This window comes from Bemisia tabaci, chromosome 9 (assembly GCF_918797505.1).
Source record: "Bemisia tabaci chromosome 9, PGI_BMITA_v3".
NCBI classification, from domain to species: Eukaryota; Metazoa; Arthropoda; class Insecta; order Hemiptera; family Aleyrodidae; genus Bemisia; species Bemisia tabaci.
This window is the reverse complement of record NC_092801.1, coordinates 20,287,291-20,307,629: the sequence shown is the minus strand read 5'-3', so window position 1 is coordinate 20,307,629 and position 20,339 is coordinate 20,287,291. Positions and strand designations below refer to the sequence as shown.

Below are 20,339 nucleotides of genomic sequence, written 5' to 3'. Positions count from 1 at the left end.
TAAGGCTACGGGCCAAAACTCGCCACTTGACAGAAGACGTCTCCCTTCTCTGTGGCTAGGGAACAGTTACGATGAATACATCAATGATTTATTAGGCTGGAGGCAGGCAATAAGATACGAGATAGAAAAAGACACTGTGATCTCATTGAAATTAAAGTAGTTTTTTTTTTTTTTTTTTTTAATTATTTATTAAATTAAGAATGTACGACTGCCCCTTTAATTACGGGGCATTGATTAGATTGTAGGTAAATCAAACTTAAAGCTAATCTTAAAACTAATGTATTAGGATTTTGTTTTTAACTTACTAAACACATTCATACCATGACCTACGCTGCTTATACTCCCAGTTTTCCCCCTCACCCAGACGGCAGAACCGAGCGCACTCCTCCTCGATGCGGCGCCGGTCTTCCTCGCTGATGACGGCGGAGACGGTGGCCTCCTCGGCCCGCATGTCGCAGGCGTCGCGCAGGAGGGAGCGCATGCGCCGGTCCATTCCGACGATCCGGACGTCACGCGTTTCCGGGTCGAACCCGCTGAGAGTCTGCACGGCGGCGATGACGGAGGGGTAGTTTTCCGACTGTGGGATGTCTGTGGTGAAAAGGGAATAGAGAAGGGGGGAAAGGCAGGAACCCGGGCGCACTCCTCCTCGATGCGGCGCCGGTCTTCCTCACTGATGACGGCGGAGACGGTGGCCTCCTCGGCCCGCATGTCGCAGGCGTCGCGCAGGAGGGAGCGCATGCGCCGGTCCATTCCGACGATCCGGACGTCACGCGTTTCCGGGTCGAACCCGCTGAGAGTCTGCACGGCGGCGATGACGGAGGGGTAGTTTTCCGACTGTGGGATGTCTGTGGTGAAAAGGGAATAGAGAAGGGGGAAAGGCAGGAACCCGGGCGCACTCCTCCTCGATGCGGCGCCGGTCTTCCTCGCTGATGACGGCGGAGACGGTGGCCTCCTCGGCCCGCATGTCGCAGGCGTCGCGCAGGAGGGAGCGCATGCGCCGGTCCATTCCGACGATCCGGACGTCACGCGTTTCCGGGTCGAACCCGCTGAGAGTCTGCACGGCGGCGATGACGGAGGGGTAGTTTTCCGACTGTGGGATGTCTGTGGTGAAAAGGGAATGGAGAAGGGGGAAAGGCAGGAACCCGGGCGCACTCCTCCTCGATGCGGCGCCGGTCTTCCTCGCTGATGACGGCGGAGACGGTGGCCTCCTCGGCCCGCATGTCGCAGGCGTCGCGCAGGAGGGAGCGCATGCGCCGGTCCATTCCGACGATCCGGACGTGATAGTCACGTCTGTGGTGAAAAGGGAATAGAGAAGGGGGGAAAGGCAGGAACCCTGTGGAACTCCCGCTCTTACAGGTCTGAACCCCGAAGTAGTATTTTCATACCGTACTCGGAATTGTCTACCTTTTAGAAAGGAAGACAGGAGCTCGTTCCAGACGCGATCAAATACCTGTACTACGTCCAGAAAAACTGCCACACAGTATTCTCCCCTCTCGAGAGAATCCTCTTTGAATTTAGTAATGCGGTGTAGTTGGTCTACCGTAGAATGTTTTGCACGGAATCCAAATTGTGCATCTATAATTAAATTTTGTTTGGAAACAATTTCATTCAATCTTTTAATATAGAGCTTCTCAAATAATTTGCTTTTAACTGGCAACAAGGAGATAGGTCTGTATGAAAAGTAATATTGTGAACTACTTTCGACCTAGTATTGAATAATTATTGATTACTAGTGGTAAGGATACTGGACAACACCGAATTTGATGAAGCTCTTTTTTGCATTTTTGCCATTACTCCCTTCAGTTTAGTGTTGGCTGTGCGGAACCATTCAACAAAGCAAGCGTTAAGTAAGGAAGGAGCTACATAAGTTTTTTTATTCCGGAAACTTTCCTTCCACAACTCTGCTATCTCAAACTCTTGAAATCCTGTGGTATTTTTGAGGCCGCACCAGGAGTATTGAGTCCCAATTTCGAAACTGACAAAGCTTTCAATTACATCATTGACCAAAATTTGCAAGCTTGTCCCTCTTTTGCGATCACATACAGCTCTTACTTTCACTTTTAACTCGGGGTCTGTTTTCATGGAATCATCGAATTATTTGAGACGAGGAATGGTGCAAATCGGGAATTGATTCAGGAATGCCTCATCTAGCAATACAAAAGAGGTATTGGTAGAGGTCGTTACGTCCGTCGGTACGCTCATTGAATGGTTGTCAAAATCTCTTACTATATCGTTAAACACCTCTTCCGTTTTCGTTTGTCCTCTTCTCGTGTGATTAAGCTCCGAAACTGCACATTTTAAGAGAGTTACAGATGTGAGGAGGAAGTCCCTATCACTTCTTATTTCATCTGCTGGAGCAGGATTTAATTTGAAACCTCCTTCATTATCACCAATTCTTTTGGCAAAGAGAAACTTTGACAAAATTCCGGAGGGCATGTTGGGACTCGAATCTCGCACCTCCCATGCCGTTGCGCCACAACTCCTGGTAAGACCATGACACGGGAATCCGGGGGGGGGGGGGGGTTGGGTTGTGTCTGAGAAATGCGGAGACGGACTGCGTGAAGTAAGGAGAAGGAAAGCGTTAAAACTCTCGGATTAAAAGGCAGATTCATAGATTGCTGAATTCTACTTTCTTTGAAGATTATGTATATGATGATGTTGTATCGAAACAAACAGATATTGATTATGGTACTTACATGCTTGTGGAGAGAAGCGGTGAATGAAAAAACATTTTGGAGAAATGCTATGGATGCGGACCTCCACTTAAAAAAGAGTCAACAATAATAATATAATAATAATTTATTTATTGTGGATTTGTCACAAAACAAATTATACAAAGTCTAGGTAGAGAAGGTACAAAACAAATTATACAATACAATACAAATACAATACAACGTCCAGGTAGAGAGGGTACATGGTAACAGACACTAGGCCCACCTAGGTTAAAAGTCAATTAGTTACGTTTCTAGATACTCTTCTATTGAGTAAAAAACATTTGATTCACAGAACTCTGTCACCATTTTTTTAAACAATTTTGGATTCTGTGTTTTCTTCATATTCTCCGGGAGCTTGTTATAAATTATGGTACAGTTAAATTTCGGACCTTTTGTGCCAAGTCGTTTGGGATTTTCAGTTCCTTTAATGTCATCTTCCCTCCTGCCTCTATATTCTCCAGTTTCTCTATTGAATTCAAATATATGATTATTTTTATTAATAAAAAGTACTGTGAAATTACTACTTTTTACTATTTACATATACTAGTTACTATAAAAAACAAGTGTGGTCACTCTTTACAGAAATGAAAATATTGTCATCCACTTAGTTCCTATCTACTGAATGTTATTATTTCGTTACTCAGCTGCTACTCCTTTGTCTTACTACCTCATTTGACCCATTGTTTAGTGTTTAAGAACGAGCCCAATGTACTTGGATTTGGCTCCAACCGATGATAAAGTGATTGTACATAGGTCTCTTCTCGTTTCGGGTAGGGTGGCTGTCGACCCTATTCCAACTTGTACAGAACATAATAAAAAACAGAAAAGAAATTATACGCATGTCTCAAATCTCCTTCATTTGATTCACCCTTATTTGAAGCTTGGTAATTCCAAACATGGTAAACGCCACTTTCAATGAATCGGCGCCATTATTGATGTTTTCGAATGGCACCTACCAACGTCAATTCGATGTATTTAAACCAAAAGGAACTATCTTCATTGTGACCAAAACCCTGAGAATTGAGACCCATAACGTCCTGAACAGGACCCATATGTCACAGCGAAGATTGGTCATCTTGATTTTGACACGCCCAGTCATAAATATTTGCATCATTTATAAGTTAATTGGATTGCATTTTGCAAAAAGGAACCAGAAGCATTGCAATGGTGCTAAGATTGTGCAAATTCAGCCGTTGCAGTAACATAACTGAAATCATGAAAAAAAAATTAAATTCACACGGCAGTTTTTGTCTTAAATTCACAGTTTTCAGCGAGTAAAATAGAAACTGTCAATGGATAATCAGGTTTTTTTCCAAGACAAAAGAAGTTGAACAATCTTAGCAACATTGCAATGCTCGTGGTTCCTTTTTGCAAAATGCAATCCAATTGTGAACTACCCGCCGCGTGCATAATTTTCTTAATAAGATTTTAAAGAGAAAACATGGGACGGTGTAATTTAGTTCGTATCTTGTTCAGTGCCTCATCCTCACTTCTTTTAGTGAAGATAGTGGAAACGTGTTTTTCTCGTTCTTTCCAGACAATGTAGATCCCAGCGTATTTTGTACATCAAGTGAGGGGCTTGGAGGACAAGGCGCATAAGTGCAATTTTTGCTATTTCGAAAAGTACGTTTTAAATTTCGAAATTGCATTTATCTTTATGGTGGAATTAAGAAAGGTCGAACTGACTTTTCGATGCCTAAGAATTGGAATTTAGGAGCGAATTTTTCACAGAAGATGCATTAAGACTACTTTCTCTTGAAATCATCAAAACCTCAATTTTTCTTTTAAAAAACTGCACCTATGCGCCTTGTCTTCCAATCTCCTCAGTTGTGTACAGTGCATACGCAAGAGACAAAATCGACAACGCAAATTTTGCACGGGTAAAATAAACGCACCGTAAGTATGACGTTCAGCACATTAGAAGTGCAAAGGGGCAATTCTTTGCACGTTCCTTTAATTCTAAAATTAACATACGTCAGTGCGCCTGCATTTTCGTCTGATACCGTGCAATGCTTCTGTGGCGGAATAGTTGCTCAGAGCGCCTTCAAGAGTATCGTCTCGACTCGATGACGGAAGATCACTATTAATCACCGCTGAAATCACTATCTAGCGCAATTACGCATTCAGAGAACTGTACGAAAAGTGTCCAATTTGATGTCCCAATAACTAAAAATTCAACCATATCTTTTCTACTCGGGTGTTTTTTTTTTTTTCTAGCTGTATCGGTAGCAGGCTTAAAAACTTAATTTGAGTACTTTTTTGTCGGGCAATTATTTGTTTTTTATTTAGAATTATTCTAAGAAATTATCCCGGATGTCACGGCCGTCACATCGATTTGGTGTACCAATAAATGGAAATTTGTCAAATAATGGGGAATGTTCAGAGTCATACTGTTAGACCTTATCAAAACGATGGGACAAAGAAAATCAGCGGCTCAATGTTTGTTTTCAATCTTATATTGCTTTTTTTCCAAGTTGTGCAGATTCTTTAGATTCATTTTCAAAAAACAAACCACAGTTTTTCGTAATTTTAGGATACAATACCTGAATAATTGTATTTTTTTCATAAACATCCAAACGTCCGTCAACAGAAAACCTCAGAAGTTTAAAAATTGACATTTGTTGCATACATCTGACAAAATTGTGACCGTCGTGAAATACGAGGGTCATACCAGAAGTCCTGTGAGTTTTAAAATTGACATTTAAAAACCATTAAAGATAGAATAAATCTAATTAAATTCTTAAATTACGCATACTTTAAGCTTCAATTTACTTAAGCCCAAGTTTTTTTAAAATCGGAATATTGGGACGCTCATTAGGTGATCAATTCTCCCGCGACGTCGCACGACGCACAGTGGAGCGAGTCAATCTCAATAGGTCGGACAAAATTTGGAAACTTTAAGAGCTTGTAACTCCGTTTATACAAAACTTTAAGGCTCTGAAAGTGGTCCCATTGGTTTCCTCGTGAAATTTTCTTCTGGGAGCACCCCTGAAAATTTGAACTGTGATAAAATCAACATCAAAATTTGCTTAGTCGAAAATTTCATGCCCGACCTCCTCTCCTCCTCCTCTACTCTCTCGTTCCACTGTGCGCCGCCGCCGGTGCGTCTCCCGCCACCTCCAAACATGCAATAATGGAGATGTTCCATGTGTGAGGAATTTGCGATTTGACTATTGATTCTTACGTAAAAGTTCGCGAGACACAAGATGGTGCCACTGGTTTTCTCTGAAATCAACTCCCGAGATCAAAAAATGCTCTAAAATTGAGGCCAAAATGGAGGGAATATCCCACGCTATTCTGAGAGTCCACGTCTACATCAAGACAAACTCTCCATGCAAAGATAGGGAGCAAATACATTAGCAGGGCTGCCGTGTTTTCAGTTTTAGAGTCCCCAAATAAAGTGGCATCTTAAAATTCCCTTGACTGGTTTAGGAACGATGGGTAAACCTCCGCACACTTCCAGCAATCGTCACATTTTCCTAGTGAACAGCTTGCAGAGTGCAATGATTGTCTCACCGTTTAACATCGTCCAAAGTGAAAAATCGGAACTATCGAACGAACTTCACAGTGCACTGGTTTAGAAACAGCCACAACTTTCCAACGCACTGCTCCGCACACTTGCAAACAGCACTAGCACACAGCTTTGAAAGGAGAACTGATTCACTGATTGCATTCATCATCACAGGCGTTACAGACAGCATGGTGATCAGGTAGGTGAACAATAATCTGGTGGAAAATGTTAATAAAGATTTTAATTTGATAAGATTTTCTGTCGATTATCTCTGCGACCGTTCGCACATTTTGTTCATCATATTTGGGCTACATTTTGCAATTAGGAACTATAATTTCTGGCCCATCTGAAAAAACACTTCCGTGCATAGGGAAATCAATGATACATACGTTGTTTCTAAATTGAACCGGAATTTGTAGCTCCGAATTGCAAAATGTGATCCATTTATCACGCGCCTGGAGGTGGCGAGAGACGCACTGGCGCACAGTGGATCGAGTCAGTAGGAGAAAGGGGACAAAATTTGGAAACTTTAAGAGCTTATAACTCCGTTTATAATAAATGTTGAGGTTCTAAAAGTGGTTTCACTGGTTTCCTCGTGAAATTTTTCTCAAGAAGCATTCCTAAAAATTGAAAATGTGACGAAATAAACATCAAAATTTGCAGTTTTAGTCGAAAATTTCATGCCCGACCTCTTCTACTTGCTCATTCCACTGGGCGGAGCCGGCGGCGCGGACGAATTGACTTCCTGAGCGCCCTATGGTCCAATTTTACTTAAATAAACTTGAGCTTAAAATAAAATGCGTAAACCGGAGATGTAATTGGATTCTTCCTATTTTCAATGGTTTTTTAATGAGAGCAAAGCGCACAGGACTTTTGGAATAACCCGAGATACTTGAAGGGCTTGGAGGACAAGGCGCTAAAGTGCAGCTTTTGCTGTTTCGAGAAAGACGTGTTCAAAGTTGCGAAATTGCATGGATCCTTCTGGCGGAAAGAAAGTTAAACTGACTTTCTGATGCTTAAAAATTAGAATTTGGGAGCGAATTTTTCACAGTATATGCATTAAGACTAGTTTCACTTGAAATCACTCAATTTTTTCAAAAACCGCACCCATGCGCCTTGTCCTCCAAAATGCGAGCGGAAGTTACGGCGTCAAGCGAATATTTACCGGAAGTATTCAGCTTTTCCGGTTATATTAAGGGATCGCTAGAAACACTATCTCATTGGGTGCGAAAGTTACAAAGTTACAGCATCAAGTCAATATTTACCGGAGATATGGAGCATTTCCGGTTACATCAGGTGATCACCGGAAACACTCTTTAATTTTGCGCGTAATTGTAGCGTCAAGTGAATATTCACCGAAAATATTCATTTGATGTATCCTTTCGCGCGCGATGAGACAGTGTTTCCGATGAACCGCAAATGCCAAACACTTCCGGAAAAAATAACCCATACAACAGTAAACACAAATACAACGGGATTGCGTTTAGCCAGAACATGACCGCAATTTCATAATTGGCGCCTTGTATTTGTCTTCGAAAGGCGGGAACTCAAGAAAACCGCCACAACGTTCTAAAGTTAGTTATCAGCAGTTTTCAGAATTTGAGGTTATGTTGACACGGCAACTTTGTTATCGGCATTGTGAACGATAAGGGGAAATACTGCAGTAAGCAGTAACTATTGGGTAAATAAAAATTGTTTATGTGTAATGTGCGTTGGCATTTTCTCAACAATATCCTCCATTCTTTCTTCTAGTATCGCGAACAGTTTACATTTATGAGATGGAAATATTTTCGATGTCTCTCATTGTTTACGGTCTAATACTTGGTGCTATTTTGCTGATGGTGAGTAGTTATTAGGTTTATTTTCTTAAAATTTTCCTCTTTTGGCCGCAGTTTTTTCTGTTGCTTTATCTTTGGTGTTTCTGAATCACTCATCCATGCATACTCATGGTTCCAAATCATGTCCATGGATGCTTAGGTGGCGTTATACCGAGTCATTAAAAAGTGCAACACTAGTTTCCTAAGTTTTTCAGGTCAACAAATAATGCTATTCCTGTATCACACGATCAAAACAGAGCTTTTGAATTGGGTTCATGTGATCCTTTCTGACCCGCCAAGATCATCAACTCGTCAATCTTTGAGGGTGATGCGACGCCACTTTGAAAGCACACACACTTTAATCCTGTGATTCGGGCTCTACACTTTACTATCTGTTCCATTTGAGTCAACACCCATTATGAAACTGTTTGCTGTCTGATGAGTAGAATACCTCTAAGTAAAAATTAATATGAAAAGTTTTTGATTATAATGCTTCATTATTTTGGACATTATCACATCCCAAGTTCATGTTAAGGACAAAGTAAACGGACCGTAGGAACCATTACAGCAATTTGGTTTAGGTGTAAAAAAATGCTGAAATTTTGGAAGTTTTTTTGCCACACCAGTGAAGTGCATTCCCCAGTGTCAAATTACAACTTTGAATCCACTCTTTTCTCAGTTCGAACGATTTTCTATAGCTGGAAGAATCAAAATGACTTCTCTTTTTCAGACAAAGGAAAGTTAGTCTGTAGTGTGACAAAATCAAGACCTGAGCACAGATTTTTTTTAATAGTATAATGTTAAATATGGATTGGAGAAAGCAGGTTCCGACAACAGATTGATACAGCATCATCATGGCATTTTAGAAGGGTGGCTTGTTACAAGCAATTAGACTTTGTATTCAATCTGTGCTGTAGAATAAATTTTGATGGTGGCTGTTTAATTTCGATGGCCATTTTAATGATACAGGTAGATGCAACCAGTTAAGAAAAGAAGAGGGTAAAGAGTAAGCAGAGAAGAGAGAAGTTTGTCTCAGGTCTACGGACCCGGGGCTTGCAATTTGAAAGGTACAAATAAAAAAGCATCATCTTTTGAGGTTTGTCTATGCAGGCAATAAGTGACCATGCGTAGATACCGCATTACAAGATATTGTCTTTAATATTAATGGCTTTTGATGCAGGCAAGCTGGGGTGCAGACAATTTGTAAGCCAGTATCCAGGTGATAAAAGGTGAGCAAGAAAATGCTTTTTTGAGAAGACATGTTTTGGCACATCGCCTGTCTCTACTAATAGCAGAGAAGAACAGTCTGCACCTCTAGAAGCAGCATCTTATCCGCAAGACTTTCACCATTTGATGTGTCATTCATTTATGTTTTCTGACTTTTTAGCTTGGAATATTTCTTGGGTATTCAGCTCTCCCTATGTGCGTGTAAAACGGTACAGAGAGGAACATTATTTCGTTGATCCAAGCAGCGGAAAGAAGGTTAAGTTTCCATCTCTCCAAGATGACCCCACCGTAACGCTGAGTGTGATCATTCCAGCTTATAATGAACAGGATCGATGTAAGCTATAAATTTTCCTTTTTTCTTTTCTCACTTCTTTATGCGTCAAAAATTCAAGTTTTTTTCTTTCTTAGTACTAAAATCCTGCTAATCTCGGAGAATTTCTCCAGCATTTATTGAGAAACTTACTATCGCCCCTAAAATATCTGACTTCCTGAAGAAATGACAAAAATATGAAATTATGAAATATGAATACTGCTGAAATATGAATTGGATCTTGTCGCGTTCAATTTTTAGCATGCCCAATATTATTCAAAGTTTTAAGCTTGGAAAAGTGAGGAGTAACTTTCTTTAAAAACTAGTCGCAATAAAAGTGAAAGAAAGTGGAACAACTAAAAAGAGACTAACATCCACCTATTGTCTGTAGGTCTGATGCTGAAGTAAAATCATACATTTTACGTAATTGTAATTTAGGGCATATCATGCGAACAACGAACATATTTCACAAGGATCTGAGAACTTACAGGCTGAAGATGAACTTATTGGGCAAAGTGAATTGGTTTGTTTCTTCAGGTTTCTGTTTTACCAATAAGTGTTACCACTCAAACTTTTATTTTGTTTTCCTTTTCAGTACCCATAATGCTAGATGAATGCTTAGAATTTTTGGAGGAGAGGGAGAAGAAAACGCAAGGCTTTACTTATGAACTTATCATTGTCAGTGATGGAAGTAATGATAAAACAGTTGAAGTAGCGTCTGATTATTCATCCAAGTATGGCTCAGAGAAAATCAAAGTCCTTGAGCTTATCAAGAATCGAGGGAAAGGTGGAGCAGTAAGGCTGGTGAGTACGTCGGTTTTCTCAACCATGACCTCTGTTGTAGGGGAAACCAAAGGTATGAATGGGTCTGTTAAAGGTAACGTAGAAATGTGTTGTGACGAATGATTTTTATTATGTTGTCTTCAGTCTGAAAAGGTTGGAAAAAAGACCAAAATTTCTTTGTAAGTAGGATTATAAGTACTGAACAAGTACAGAAGTGTAATGTGCATGTTCATTGGTTTAAGGATGACATGAGTATCACAGCATGTAGTAACAATGAAGAGTAGGAGAGCAATCTGCTAGGGTAACCATTTTGTGAAAAGAGTTGAAATCTTCTGAATGTAACACTTCATTATTTGACATGTGTAGTCAAGAAAATAAGCACATATTTGAGTATTTCTTTTGATGGATAGGAGTTCTAGATTTTTTTTAAATTTCAAAAAATTCTAACATTTATGATTTGTCCTCTTTTCGGTTGCCATTTAAATATAAATGGCAGACTTTTAGGTCATGCATCGTCAACAACAAAAAATAACAAAACACAACAAAAAATTGAACTCAAAAATTTGAAATTAGATATTGTGTTTATTGTTACAAAATTTATTTCAAAGACTGCAAAGTTGGTCATTTAGGACGAACAAAAGAGCAGCAGTATAGAAGGATTTACTCCACTCGATTTTAATCACATGCAAAATTCTTTTTTTCAGCTATTGATTCTCCTTTAATTTTTTGACCATTCATGTTCTCGATGAAATGTCTGAGAGCCTATTTTGATGAAACCTGATTTTGCCTTTATTTTACTCCAGTGCAAACGTACTGACCATGGCCATGGAAGAGTCTATTTTCCAGCTTTGGGTTTTCTCAATTCTCGACACAGTCGTTTACAGACAGCCATTGGAATCTCTTGCTTGCCTTACAGTATTTTTCAAATTTTGATTTTATTTCCTTTTTAGGGTATGCTGAGCGCCAGAGGGGCTATCCTATTGTTTGCTGATGCTGATGGTGCAACAAAATTTGCTGAACTTGAAAAATTGGAACAGTATCTGTCTCTGTTATGTAAAGGTACATGTTTTGAAGTGTTTTTTTAATTTCTCTTACACTGAGAAAAAATATTGACTGTAATGAAGATAAATTAAAGCAGTGCTTTGAATATCTTTTACGGAGGACCATTCCAGAAGAATCCCGAAGTATGCACTTTTTTAAACGAAATAGAGTTTTCAAACTATTGATGGATTTCAAAACTTTAGGGTCCAGAGACTTAAACGAAAGAATGAAGATGTTGCATGTGTGAGGAATTTGCGATTTGACTGTCCATTCATATGTAAAAGTTCTTGAGAAACACGATGGTACCACTGGTTTTTTCTGAAATCAACTCCCAAGCTCAAAAAAAGCTCTCAAGTTGAGGCCAAAATGGAGGAGATATCCCACCCTACCCTGAGAGTCCACCTCTACATCAAAACCAACTCTCCGTGCAAAGATAGGGAGCAAATACATTAGCAGAGTTGCCGTGTTTTCAGTTTTGGAGTCCCCAAATAAAGTGGCAGCCCTGTCAATGTATTTGCTCCCTATCTGTGCATGGAGAGTTTGTCTTGATGCAGACGTGCACTCTCAGGGTAGGGTGGGATATACCCTCCATTTTGGCCGCAACTTGAGAGCTTTTTTTGAGCTTGGGAGTTGATTTAAGAGAAAACCAGTGGCACCATTGCGTTTCTCAAGAACTTCCACATTAGAATCAAATTAATAGTCAAACCGCAAATTCCTCACACATTCAACATCTCCATTGGCTATGGTTGATTATCCTTCATTTTTAAGTATCAAGTACAGATGGAAGCTTTATCCATTCACTTCTGCTGAAATACATTTTGAAATACTTTGAATTGAGAGCCCAATATTGTCTCCAACGTTACTTTATATTCATCAACATTTTCCTATAAATTTCTTTTTCAGCTGACATTATCAAAGATCAAGCAACTATCGCCAAAAAGCATGCAATTGTTTGTGGTTCCCGAGCGCACCTCGAAGAGGAGGCTGTTGCCAGCCGCACCTTCTTCCGAACTCTGCTTATGCATGGGTTTCACCTGGCTGTCTGGTTGTTGGCAACACAGAAAATCAGAGACACACAATGTGGCTTCAAATTACTGACCAGAGAAACTGCTAAAATCTGTTTCAGCAACCTACATGTTGAAAGATGGTAAATAAAACATTTTCTAGATTATTTTGTGACCCTTCACATGGAGGAACAAGCTTTCTAGGGGAGGTTTTTTGTCAATCAATCCGTCATCACTCTCAGTACGGCACATAATTTCTATGCTAAGGAAAAGTTGTGAGGTGGCAATGCTCTCCCATACAAAATACTTCAATTCAATTGGTTTCTGTCAGAACGACGTAAGTTCAAAAAGTACGGAGTCGTAGCAGTCTGCGTAATCAATAAAAGCCAGGGCTCATGATTTCTTAGACTTACACCCATCTAATAGAAACCAATTCAATTACGGATGGGCTGTAAGGAAGACCTGTCCAACCATGGTCAATGATGGTGAATTGTGATAGAATTTGCCAAAACCGAAGAAATAAGCCTGTAAAAGAAAGGGAAATAAGCCTGTTGAATAAAGGATGTACTTTCATGAAGAGTTCAAGTTTGAAGATGGCAATGCTCCTCCCGTTTATAATTCTGGCTTAGCAATGAGGATGCATCATTGCATCCCTATTCATACGTAAGTTTTTTCATTGGAAGGATTTTTAACTTTTTAAACCAGGCAGTTATGCTGGTATGGACATGTGCAAAGAATGTCGGAGGAGAGGTTGCCCAAACAAGTTTTGGATTGGGTACCACCTGGGAAGAGGCGACGGGGACGTCCTGTGAAGGGTTGGCGGCAGGGCGTTGACGAAGAGATGTTGCGGTGTCAGTTGCCCGAGAACCTCTGGGAAGACAGGCATATGTGGCGTTTGGGTGTCGTAGAACGCCAGAGTGCGTTGTAAAGCGACTTAATATATATATATATATATATCTATATGATTTTTAACTTTTTTTCAATTGGTCATGGCTTGGAAAATCGTAGCGAGCAAGTTTCGTTCCCGTATTTAGTAAATTTTGGCTGTTGCCAAACTACAAATAAAGATAATCAACTGAAATCTCTTCCAAGGGTCTAAAAAATAAGAAGAAGCAAGTGTTATTTCTTTCACTGATTCCCTTTTGAATTGCAAGAAAAAAATGATATGCTCCCAATTTATTAAATCTTAAGAAAGGTTGGAACTACACCTTTATGTTACAGGTACCAATAGGCCTCCTGGCATGGTATGAATTAAAGCACTTCGCACTTGTTTTCTCTCCAAAATTTCAAGGAGGAAATAGTTTCTAAAGTGGCAGGTTTCAAAGTAAAGTGTTTGAAAATAATTTTAGTCAAATGATTGTGTAGCATTGTGCCTTTTAAAGATAGATTAAGTATTCCATAGTGCAAGCAAACGACAGTACTGTTGTTTGCTTGCAACAAGGGTGAAAAAATTGCCTTACCAAGTAAGCATCCTAGTTGCATGCTGGTTGCAAGCCTTAAAAAGATTCCTGCAACCTCGTGTCTCGTTTGCAGTGTTTGAAAGTCTCCGTTCAGATTTTATTTCTCCAAAGAAGAACAAATCAACATTGTTCCTTGAAGTTTTCACAAAGTATTCTTCGTACAGAGAAGAAAAATCATGGCAGTTTTCAAGAATAGCCCTTGCGTACTTTTCCACTTAAAAAATAAATTGTGATAGGGAGTCTACAACCTCGCAAACAAAAATACGTGGCTGCGGACTTACACCGTCGATGTGACATTTTAGTGATGAAAAATTCCAACTCTTGGGGTGATAGGTTTTTCCTCTTTTTCTATCCTCAGGTGAAAGTGACCATGAATTTTGGTTAAAAATGGGGAAGGTTGATTGAATTTGGAAAAATGCCTCAAACTTTCTCTACCCCTGGATTGCACCTTTTCATTTTCTAATTCCCCTCAGGAATGATAAAAAAAATAAAAAGAAGGGTAATCATACTGACTGCTCCCATCTGTTAGTTATAAACTTTTTAGAGTGATAAGTGTTCGAATCATGAATCTCAAGTCTTTAATTTTATTTTCTTAGGGCGTTTGATGTTGAGCTGCTGTACATTGCTGACTGCTTCAATATTCCAGTGGGTGAAGTTGCGGTGACGTGGACTGAAATTCCTGGTGAGTCAGTTTTTTTGTTATTTAATTTTGAAGTGTGATAGCTTTAATGGTCTGTAGTGGGAATTAGTAAATGGTAATTCTGACTTCCCAGGAACTGTGATTTGAGGTCATTGAATATACAAGGGTGCATAAAATGCCTGGTCTAAGAAGTTTTTTGGCGCTGGCTCAAGGTCTTGAGCCCTAGTCAGTGCTGAGCTTCTTTTTTAGAAAGTACAGCTTTCTTAATTAAAGTGTTTTTGCTGAATTTAGATTTTTATTTTTATCTCAACCGCTCTTTGAAAATGATAGCTGAGGATAATTTTAATATGAACATACTCAGTGCATGGTTACATACCATGTTCTTTGCTTAAAGAAGTTACAGAATAAAGATAGTGGGAAGAAAAAAATGAGGGGGAAAATTGGAAGTTGTCTTTTACTTGTAATATCAATCATCGTGTTTGATTAGCACCACGGTTCCTGGAAAAGTGGCTATCGATGTGGAAAGAAACCGAAATAAGATTCCTGAGATGTTCATGATCAAACGTCACTTTTTGACAGTTTTATTATTTGTATTTTACAGGGTCTAAAATTGTTCCCGTTCTAAGCTGGATCCAGATGGGTAGAGACCTTGTCCTAATCTGGTTGCGGTACAAGGTTGGAGCATGGAAACTCACTAAAAACCCAGGTGAGTTCCTCTGTCTATTTCATTGTCATGTTTCTCTTCCCGAGAATCGGATAATTTAGAGCAAAATTTTTTGTGCAAGCAATTTCAGTATTTGAATGAAGTTAAATATGTAAGGGTCATTGAAATTAAACTCTAGTGCTCCATTGAAAAACAACAATGCACACAACAGTGCATAACATAGATGGCTCACTTTCCAAAATGTACCACTAGACAAGGTGCAAACTCAAGCATTATGATACATCTATACTTATCACAATTTCATGTAGAACCTTATTTGTACAACGAATATTACTCAAAGTAACTTCTAACCAAGATATCAATGTTTGTCAATGCTTAGATTCAAATTTCCTGTTCATAGAAAAAACAATCCTCTATTCAAGTTGAATTGCACACTAAACGTAACTGTAACAGTCTCTGTGGTATGAAAATGTACCAACTTACATCTTGGTGCTTTGGCTCAGCTATTGCACATTGTTTACACTTCGGACCACACAGGGCCAGGGAGGAACATTGCCAGATCAAGAAGCCTCCCAAATTGTTGCAATGCACGATTTGATTCAAGTAGACTCTTCTCTTCTAACCAATGCTAAATAAAACTGTCATCAGCTTTGTTTGGTCGTCATCAGTTATTTTTGTTGCGCAGAGCGTGTTCCATGTGAGTATTGAAGAGAAAATCTATCAGAAAGCATAAATCAGAATGCATAAATTCGTACCTTGTCTAGTAGTACTTCAGCTCTAACAATCATAAAAAATTGGGTTTACAATGGTTTTCCATCATGAAATCTCTTGTGAATCCCACCAGTGATGCAGTAACTTCCCGCCATGCGACCAGCCTGGCATTCTGACTTGGTCGCATAAAATGGAAGAACTCCCATGAAAGCAGGAAAAAATGGTGGAACACTGTCAGATCTTCTCAAGATTTTTATTATTAAGTTGCTGAACAGTGAAAAAGATCTCAACAATTTTTATAGATCTCTGGTTGAAATTGTTTCTCTCAGGTTCAGTGTGTTTAGTAGTTGAATAGTAAAAGTAGTCTTTCAAAGTCTCTTGGAAGTAGTCTTTCAGGAATGAAATTTCTTTTTTCTTTTCTTTCTTTCAGATTATTCAAAACTGTACGGAGAGCAAGCAACTAGCTAGAGTCTCAAAAAGATTGCTTTCTCCACCAGTAGGAACTGCTGAGGATTTTAATGAAAATCCAAAGAATGATTATCTTGGATTATTCAGTTCTACCCCCAAACTTTGGTGCTTTTGTGGATTTACCGATTCCCCCTCGACTATTTTTCGTAAGATCTCCCTTAATTTTTTTTTCTTACGATTTTTCTCAATTTTTCTCTTACAATTTCTCTTTGTTGCCCTCTATTTGGAGATTGGCAAAGGCCTTAAGTGATATTAGAACGACATTCTGATGCATGTTTTATGTTTTGTTAAATTTGTCTTATAAATCACGAAGTCCCATTGACTGTATCATAATCAGCAAAATATCATCTTGTGCTAAGATTGTTTAGCGCTGATGGCAGATTTCCCCCCCTTCAATTTGAAGGTTACCAAAAGGGAAAAAATAGTGAAGTCGAAGAATCCTAAAGAAAACATGAAAAATTTAGGAATGTTTGCAAGTAGCTAAGAAAATTCAGCGAAAGCAGGCATCGCAATGAGTAATTGTACTTTAGCAGCATTGGTCAGCGTTTCCAAATGATCATAAATAATATAATTCATAAGTGTTTGCTGTCATGTCAGCCTTACTATCGTATCAGTAAGCTGAGCTTAGATGATAAGGTTTATGTGCAGCTGCCTTCTTCTCTCAATACTTCCAATTGCTATATTATGGATATACATCCAATAGCAGAAGACAGTGAGTGATCACCTTTTAGAGGGCATATGTCACTATGCCCACTGATAATTATCAATGTCGATGCAATCACACTGCTCTTAGGTTTCGACACCCTCCTTTTAAAACACATGTGATACAATTTAGACCGCGTCAAAGGCTTGACGCACAGCGGGAGAAGTAAGACAGCCTGAGGAATAAAACACATTCATTTATTCGGAAACACTTGAAAATTCGAACATTGTGCAAGAAGGTCTGTAATTTTCGTTTCATACCATGCTTGTTTTTTAAGATAGCGTTGAAAGTATACAGTCCCTTGGGCATTGATTCGTAGTACATTATTTTCCTCTGGATCGGGATTATGTAGCTAGTATATCTGCAGGCTACCTATGAGCCTGACTACATCATTTTTGTCAGGATTCGCGAGTAAATTTCGAAATTTTGTCACATAAAGTTATTGAAAAATCTCTGGATTTTTCTGTCAAGGAGATCCTGAATTTTTTGAGAATGCACTTGTAAAGTGCTGTAGAAGTACTGACTTTTTGCAAGTCAGTGTTAGTAGACATAGACACCCTGGTATGTGTATATTTAAACATTATCTCAGCGCACTAGAGCACTATACAACTCTCAATCGCCCGATCCTCCCATAGATGATCAGGCAAATGACACCTCCTGATCTCTTCGGCAACGCCCTGCCACCAGTCTTTTACTAGACGTCCATGCCGCCTCCTTCTGAGAAGAACACAATCGAACACTCATTTGGAAACCAACCATCTTCCATCCTCTGCTTTTGTCCATACCAAATCAATAGCTTGATTTTGATACCTGGCACCAATCCATCAATTTTGTAAAGAAGAACACAATCGAACACTCATTTGGAAACCAACCATCTTCCATCCTCTGCTTTTGTCCATACCAAACCAATAGCTTGATTTTGATACCTGGCACCAATCCATCGATTTTGTATTCTCAGCACTGAATGCCCTTGCCCATGTACCTTCACATTCTTAATTGTTTCAAAGAATAAGTTAGAAGCTTTAGTTTTCAATTAGCTCAGAGTACAAAATAGCACCTCATTGTATTATGTAAAACAATTATTTATTTTAAAGTTGACTCCTATCAATCAGCCCCTAAATAATTTCTTCAGGCCCCATGGTCGTGACTGAAGTGTTAAATCACACTTCACTGTTATTTTCGAGATTTTGCTGTGATATTTTGTAATAACCTCGTAAAAGTAATTTCTCATTGTAATGGAATATAATGTTCCATCATGCATTTTCTTTTTTAAGTCTTCTAATTTTTATTTTTGTAATGTATAGTTTAGGCACGTGAATTTGTGTATCATACACTTCAATAATCGAAACACGTATTTAAGAAAGTCTTTTTTTCCTGGTTCATCAGAATAAAAATGAAGTTCAGATCGTATCTTTTTCCAATTATATCAGCACCTTTGAATTTATATTTTTTCCTGATTTGCAGTAAAGTATTTCGACTTCCTCTATGCATTTTTGTAAATGTTTCATTTGTTAAATGTTAATTAAATAAAACCAAATTTTTCTAGTTTTTAACCTCTTGATACTTGATCAACATACCCTACCATTATATTTTACCAGCACAACTGCATTGCACCTAGCAGAGAGGAATGAACGTAATTACTATTGAGGTTTTAAAACCTTACATGATTTTTTCAAGGTCTGACAACATCAAACTTGGGTGAACTAAGAACGAAACAAAAAATTGCACAATCGTACGCCTTTCACCTACTCGGTGAATTTTGAGATCATCAATAAACGTCCAAACGTCTTTTTTCTGGGGTGGTTAATTATTCAAGATACAGAATGGGGGTCCTGATCAAGCCACTTTTGACGTTATATATGTTGTGTCTTTGATGGAAAAACTGTACGATTTGTTTTATTTTTTTTATTAAAATTCGTTTCAGCTAAACTTTAGAAAGACTAAATTATTTCCCTCATTTTTACAGTATTTACATCGTAAAAGACACTTGAATCGTCCTTTTAGTTTAGCTTTAATTTATTTTCAACCCTATGAATTACTGGCTTTCCGCAAGTTCGTGAATAAGACTGAGGCGTGTGTGATGACAAGCTCCACAATTCTCGACTGATGGACTGTGTCTAGAAGAGAGTTTAGACACGATCTTGTATCTTTGAGTCGAAGGACCGTTGGGCCAAACACTATCCCCAAGTTTCCAGGAGACATATTGTTGACTTCATTCTGGTCTGCTACCCGTTTCAAATGTTGCATGATGAACCTCACGGTCGCATAATGGCACTTTGGTAACTTGTTGAGAAGAGATCGCAATTCTTCTATACAATGTTTGCTTTGATCTTTGGTTGGAGTGCAAGGCCAGTTTTTCGCCAGCCTGGAAAATTGGGAAAATATATTTATGGTTATTTCTTGATACAAGTCCTAACCAATTAATAGTATTGAAGGAGAGTTTCTTTTTACTTGTGTCAAAATATCTTTAGTCGAATTATCTTCGTAGGATGTGGCTGTTATTCAATGTAATACTCTAGGGAGAGGGGAGTTGAGGAGAGTGTTACGCCATTTTGTCTTTACATGTTAAAGGATGAAGACCTACGTACCAAGAGTGTTTTGAAGGGGGTGGGATGGAGGAGGTATTTAAGGAGTAATAAATTTAGCCTTACGTTTTTTATGAACGGTTCCTGTATGAAGATTGGATGTGTCTCTTTTTAAAGCCTTGTTTAAGTTTAGGAGGAAGTCCACTAACTGTATGAAGAAGAGATGGGAACAGTTTTAACGTGCGGAGCTTTTGAGCAAACAAGGAAAAATTTTCAAGTCATATTCAATTCACAACCCTAGAACTTTAGAGTCCATACTTTCCATACTGAACATAGAGCAAAACTTAAGGTGCAGTAAATGCAAAGATGTGCAATATTTTGGAATGTAATGCTTGTTTGAAAATTGAAGGATTAAAATAATTCATTCTAGCTGATGTGATCTTTGAGGAGAAAGGATGAGTTCAAGGTTTATAGATTTTCCGAGTTTTATCAATCTTATTTTAGTTTGCCATCTTCCACTCAAACAACGCTGATTCTTTGTCAGTATCATTGCAATTCCCTCTATTTTTTTGTTTGGTTTTTGCATGAAGTATTGTCATTACCAGTAAAATTGTTAAAGAAGTATAAAAAAGTATCCTGTGTCAATGTAAAGAGGGTTGCCCCACTCAGGGAAAACCAGGAAATGTCAGGTAATTTTACAAAGTCAGGGAGAACCGGGAAATGTCAGGGAAAATGACGAAAATGTCCGGGGAAATTTTTAA

General features: G+C 38.8%; 2 protein-coding genes across 4 annotated transcripts in view; one reads left to right on the top strand and one right to left on the bottom strand.

The window, feature by feature from the left end:
• The first annotated feature begins 7,831 nt into the window (after window positions 1–7,831).
• Window positions 7,832–18,606, top strand: wol (Dolichyl-phosphate beta-glucosyltransferase wollknaeuel). The gene is made up of 8 exons (XM_019057720.2): window positions 7,832–8,066; window positions 9,430–9,603; window positions 10,175–10,383; window positions 11,313–11,421; window positions 12,307–12,550; window positions 14,464–14,549; window positions 15,109–15,213; window positions 16,313–18,606. The coding sequence occupies exons 3-8, from the start codon at window positions 10,183–10,185 to the stop codon at window positions 16,348–16,350; spliced, it is 783 nt and encodes a 260-aa protein (XP_018913265.2). The 5' UTR covers window positions 7,832–8,066; window positions 9,430–9,603; window positions 10,175–10,182; the 3' UTR covers window positions 16,351–18,606.
• The window catches only part of LOC109041376 (rho GTPase-activating protein 29), a 54,301-nt gene continuing 50,490 nt past the window's right edge, over window positions 16,529–20,339 (bottom strand). For all 3 annotated transcript variants that reach the window (XM_072304614.1, XM_072304613.1, XM_019057719.2), the window contains exon 8: window positions 16,529–19,418. In XM_072304614.1, coding sequence (XP_072160715.1) covers window positions 19,082–19,418 — 337 coding nt within the window. In that variant the 3' untranslated portion in view covers window positions 16,529–19,081. The remainder of the gene's footprint in view (window positions 19,419–20,339) is intronic.

Bases quoted from the DNA above. Each gene is read 5' to 3' on its own strand.
- wol (XM_019057720.2), top strand. From the start codon at position 10,183: ATGCTAGATGAATGCTTAGAATTTTTGGAGGAGAGGGAGAAGAAAACG. The intron at 11,422-12,306 runs GTACATGTTTTG...TTTCTTTTTCAG, and splicing joins TCTGTCTCTGTTATGTAAAG to CTGACATTATCAAAGATCAA. The intron at 14,550-15,108 runs GTGAGTCAGTTT...TGTATTTTACAG, and splicing joins GACGTGGACTGAAATTCCTG to GGTCTAAAATTGTTCCCGTT.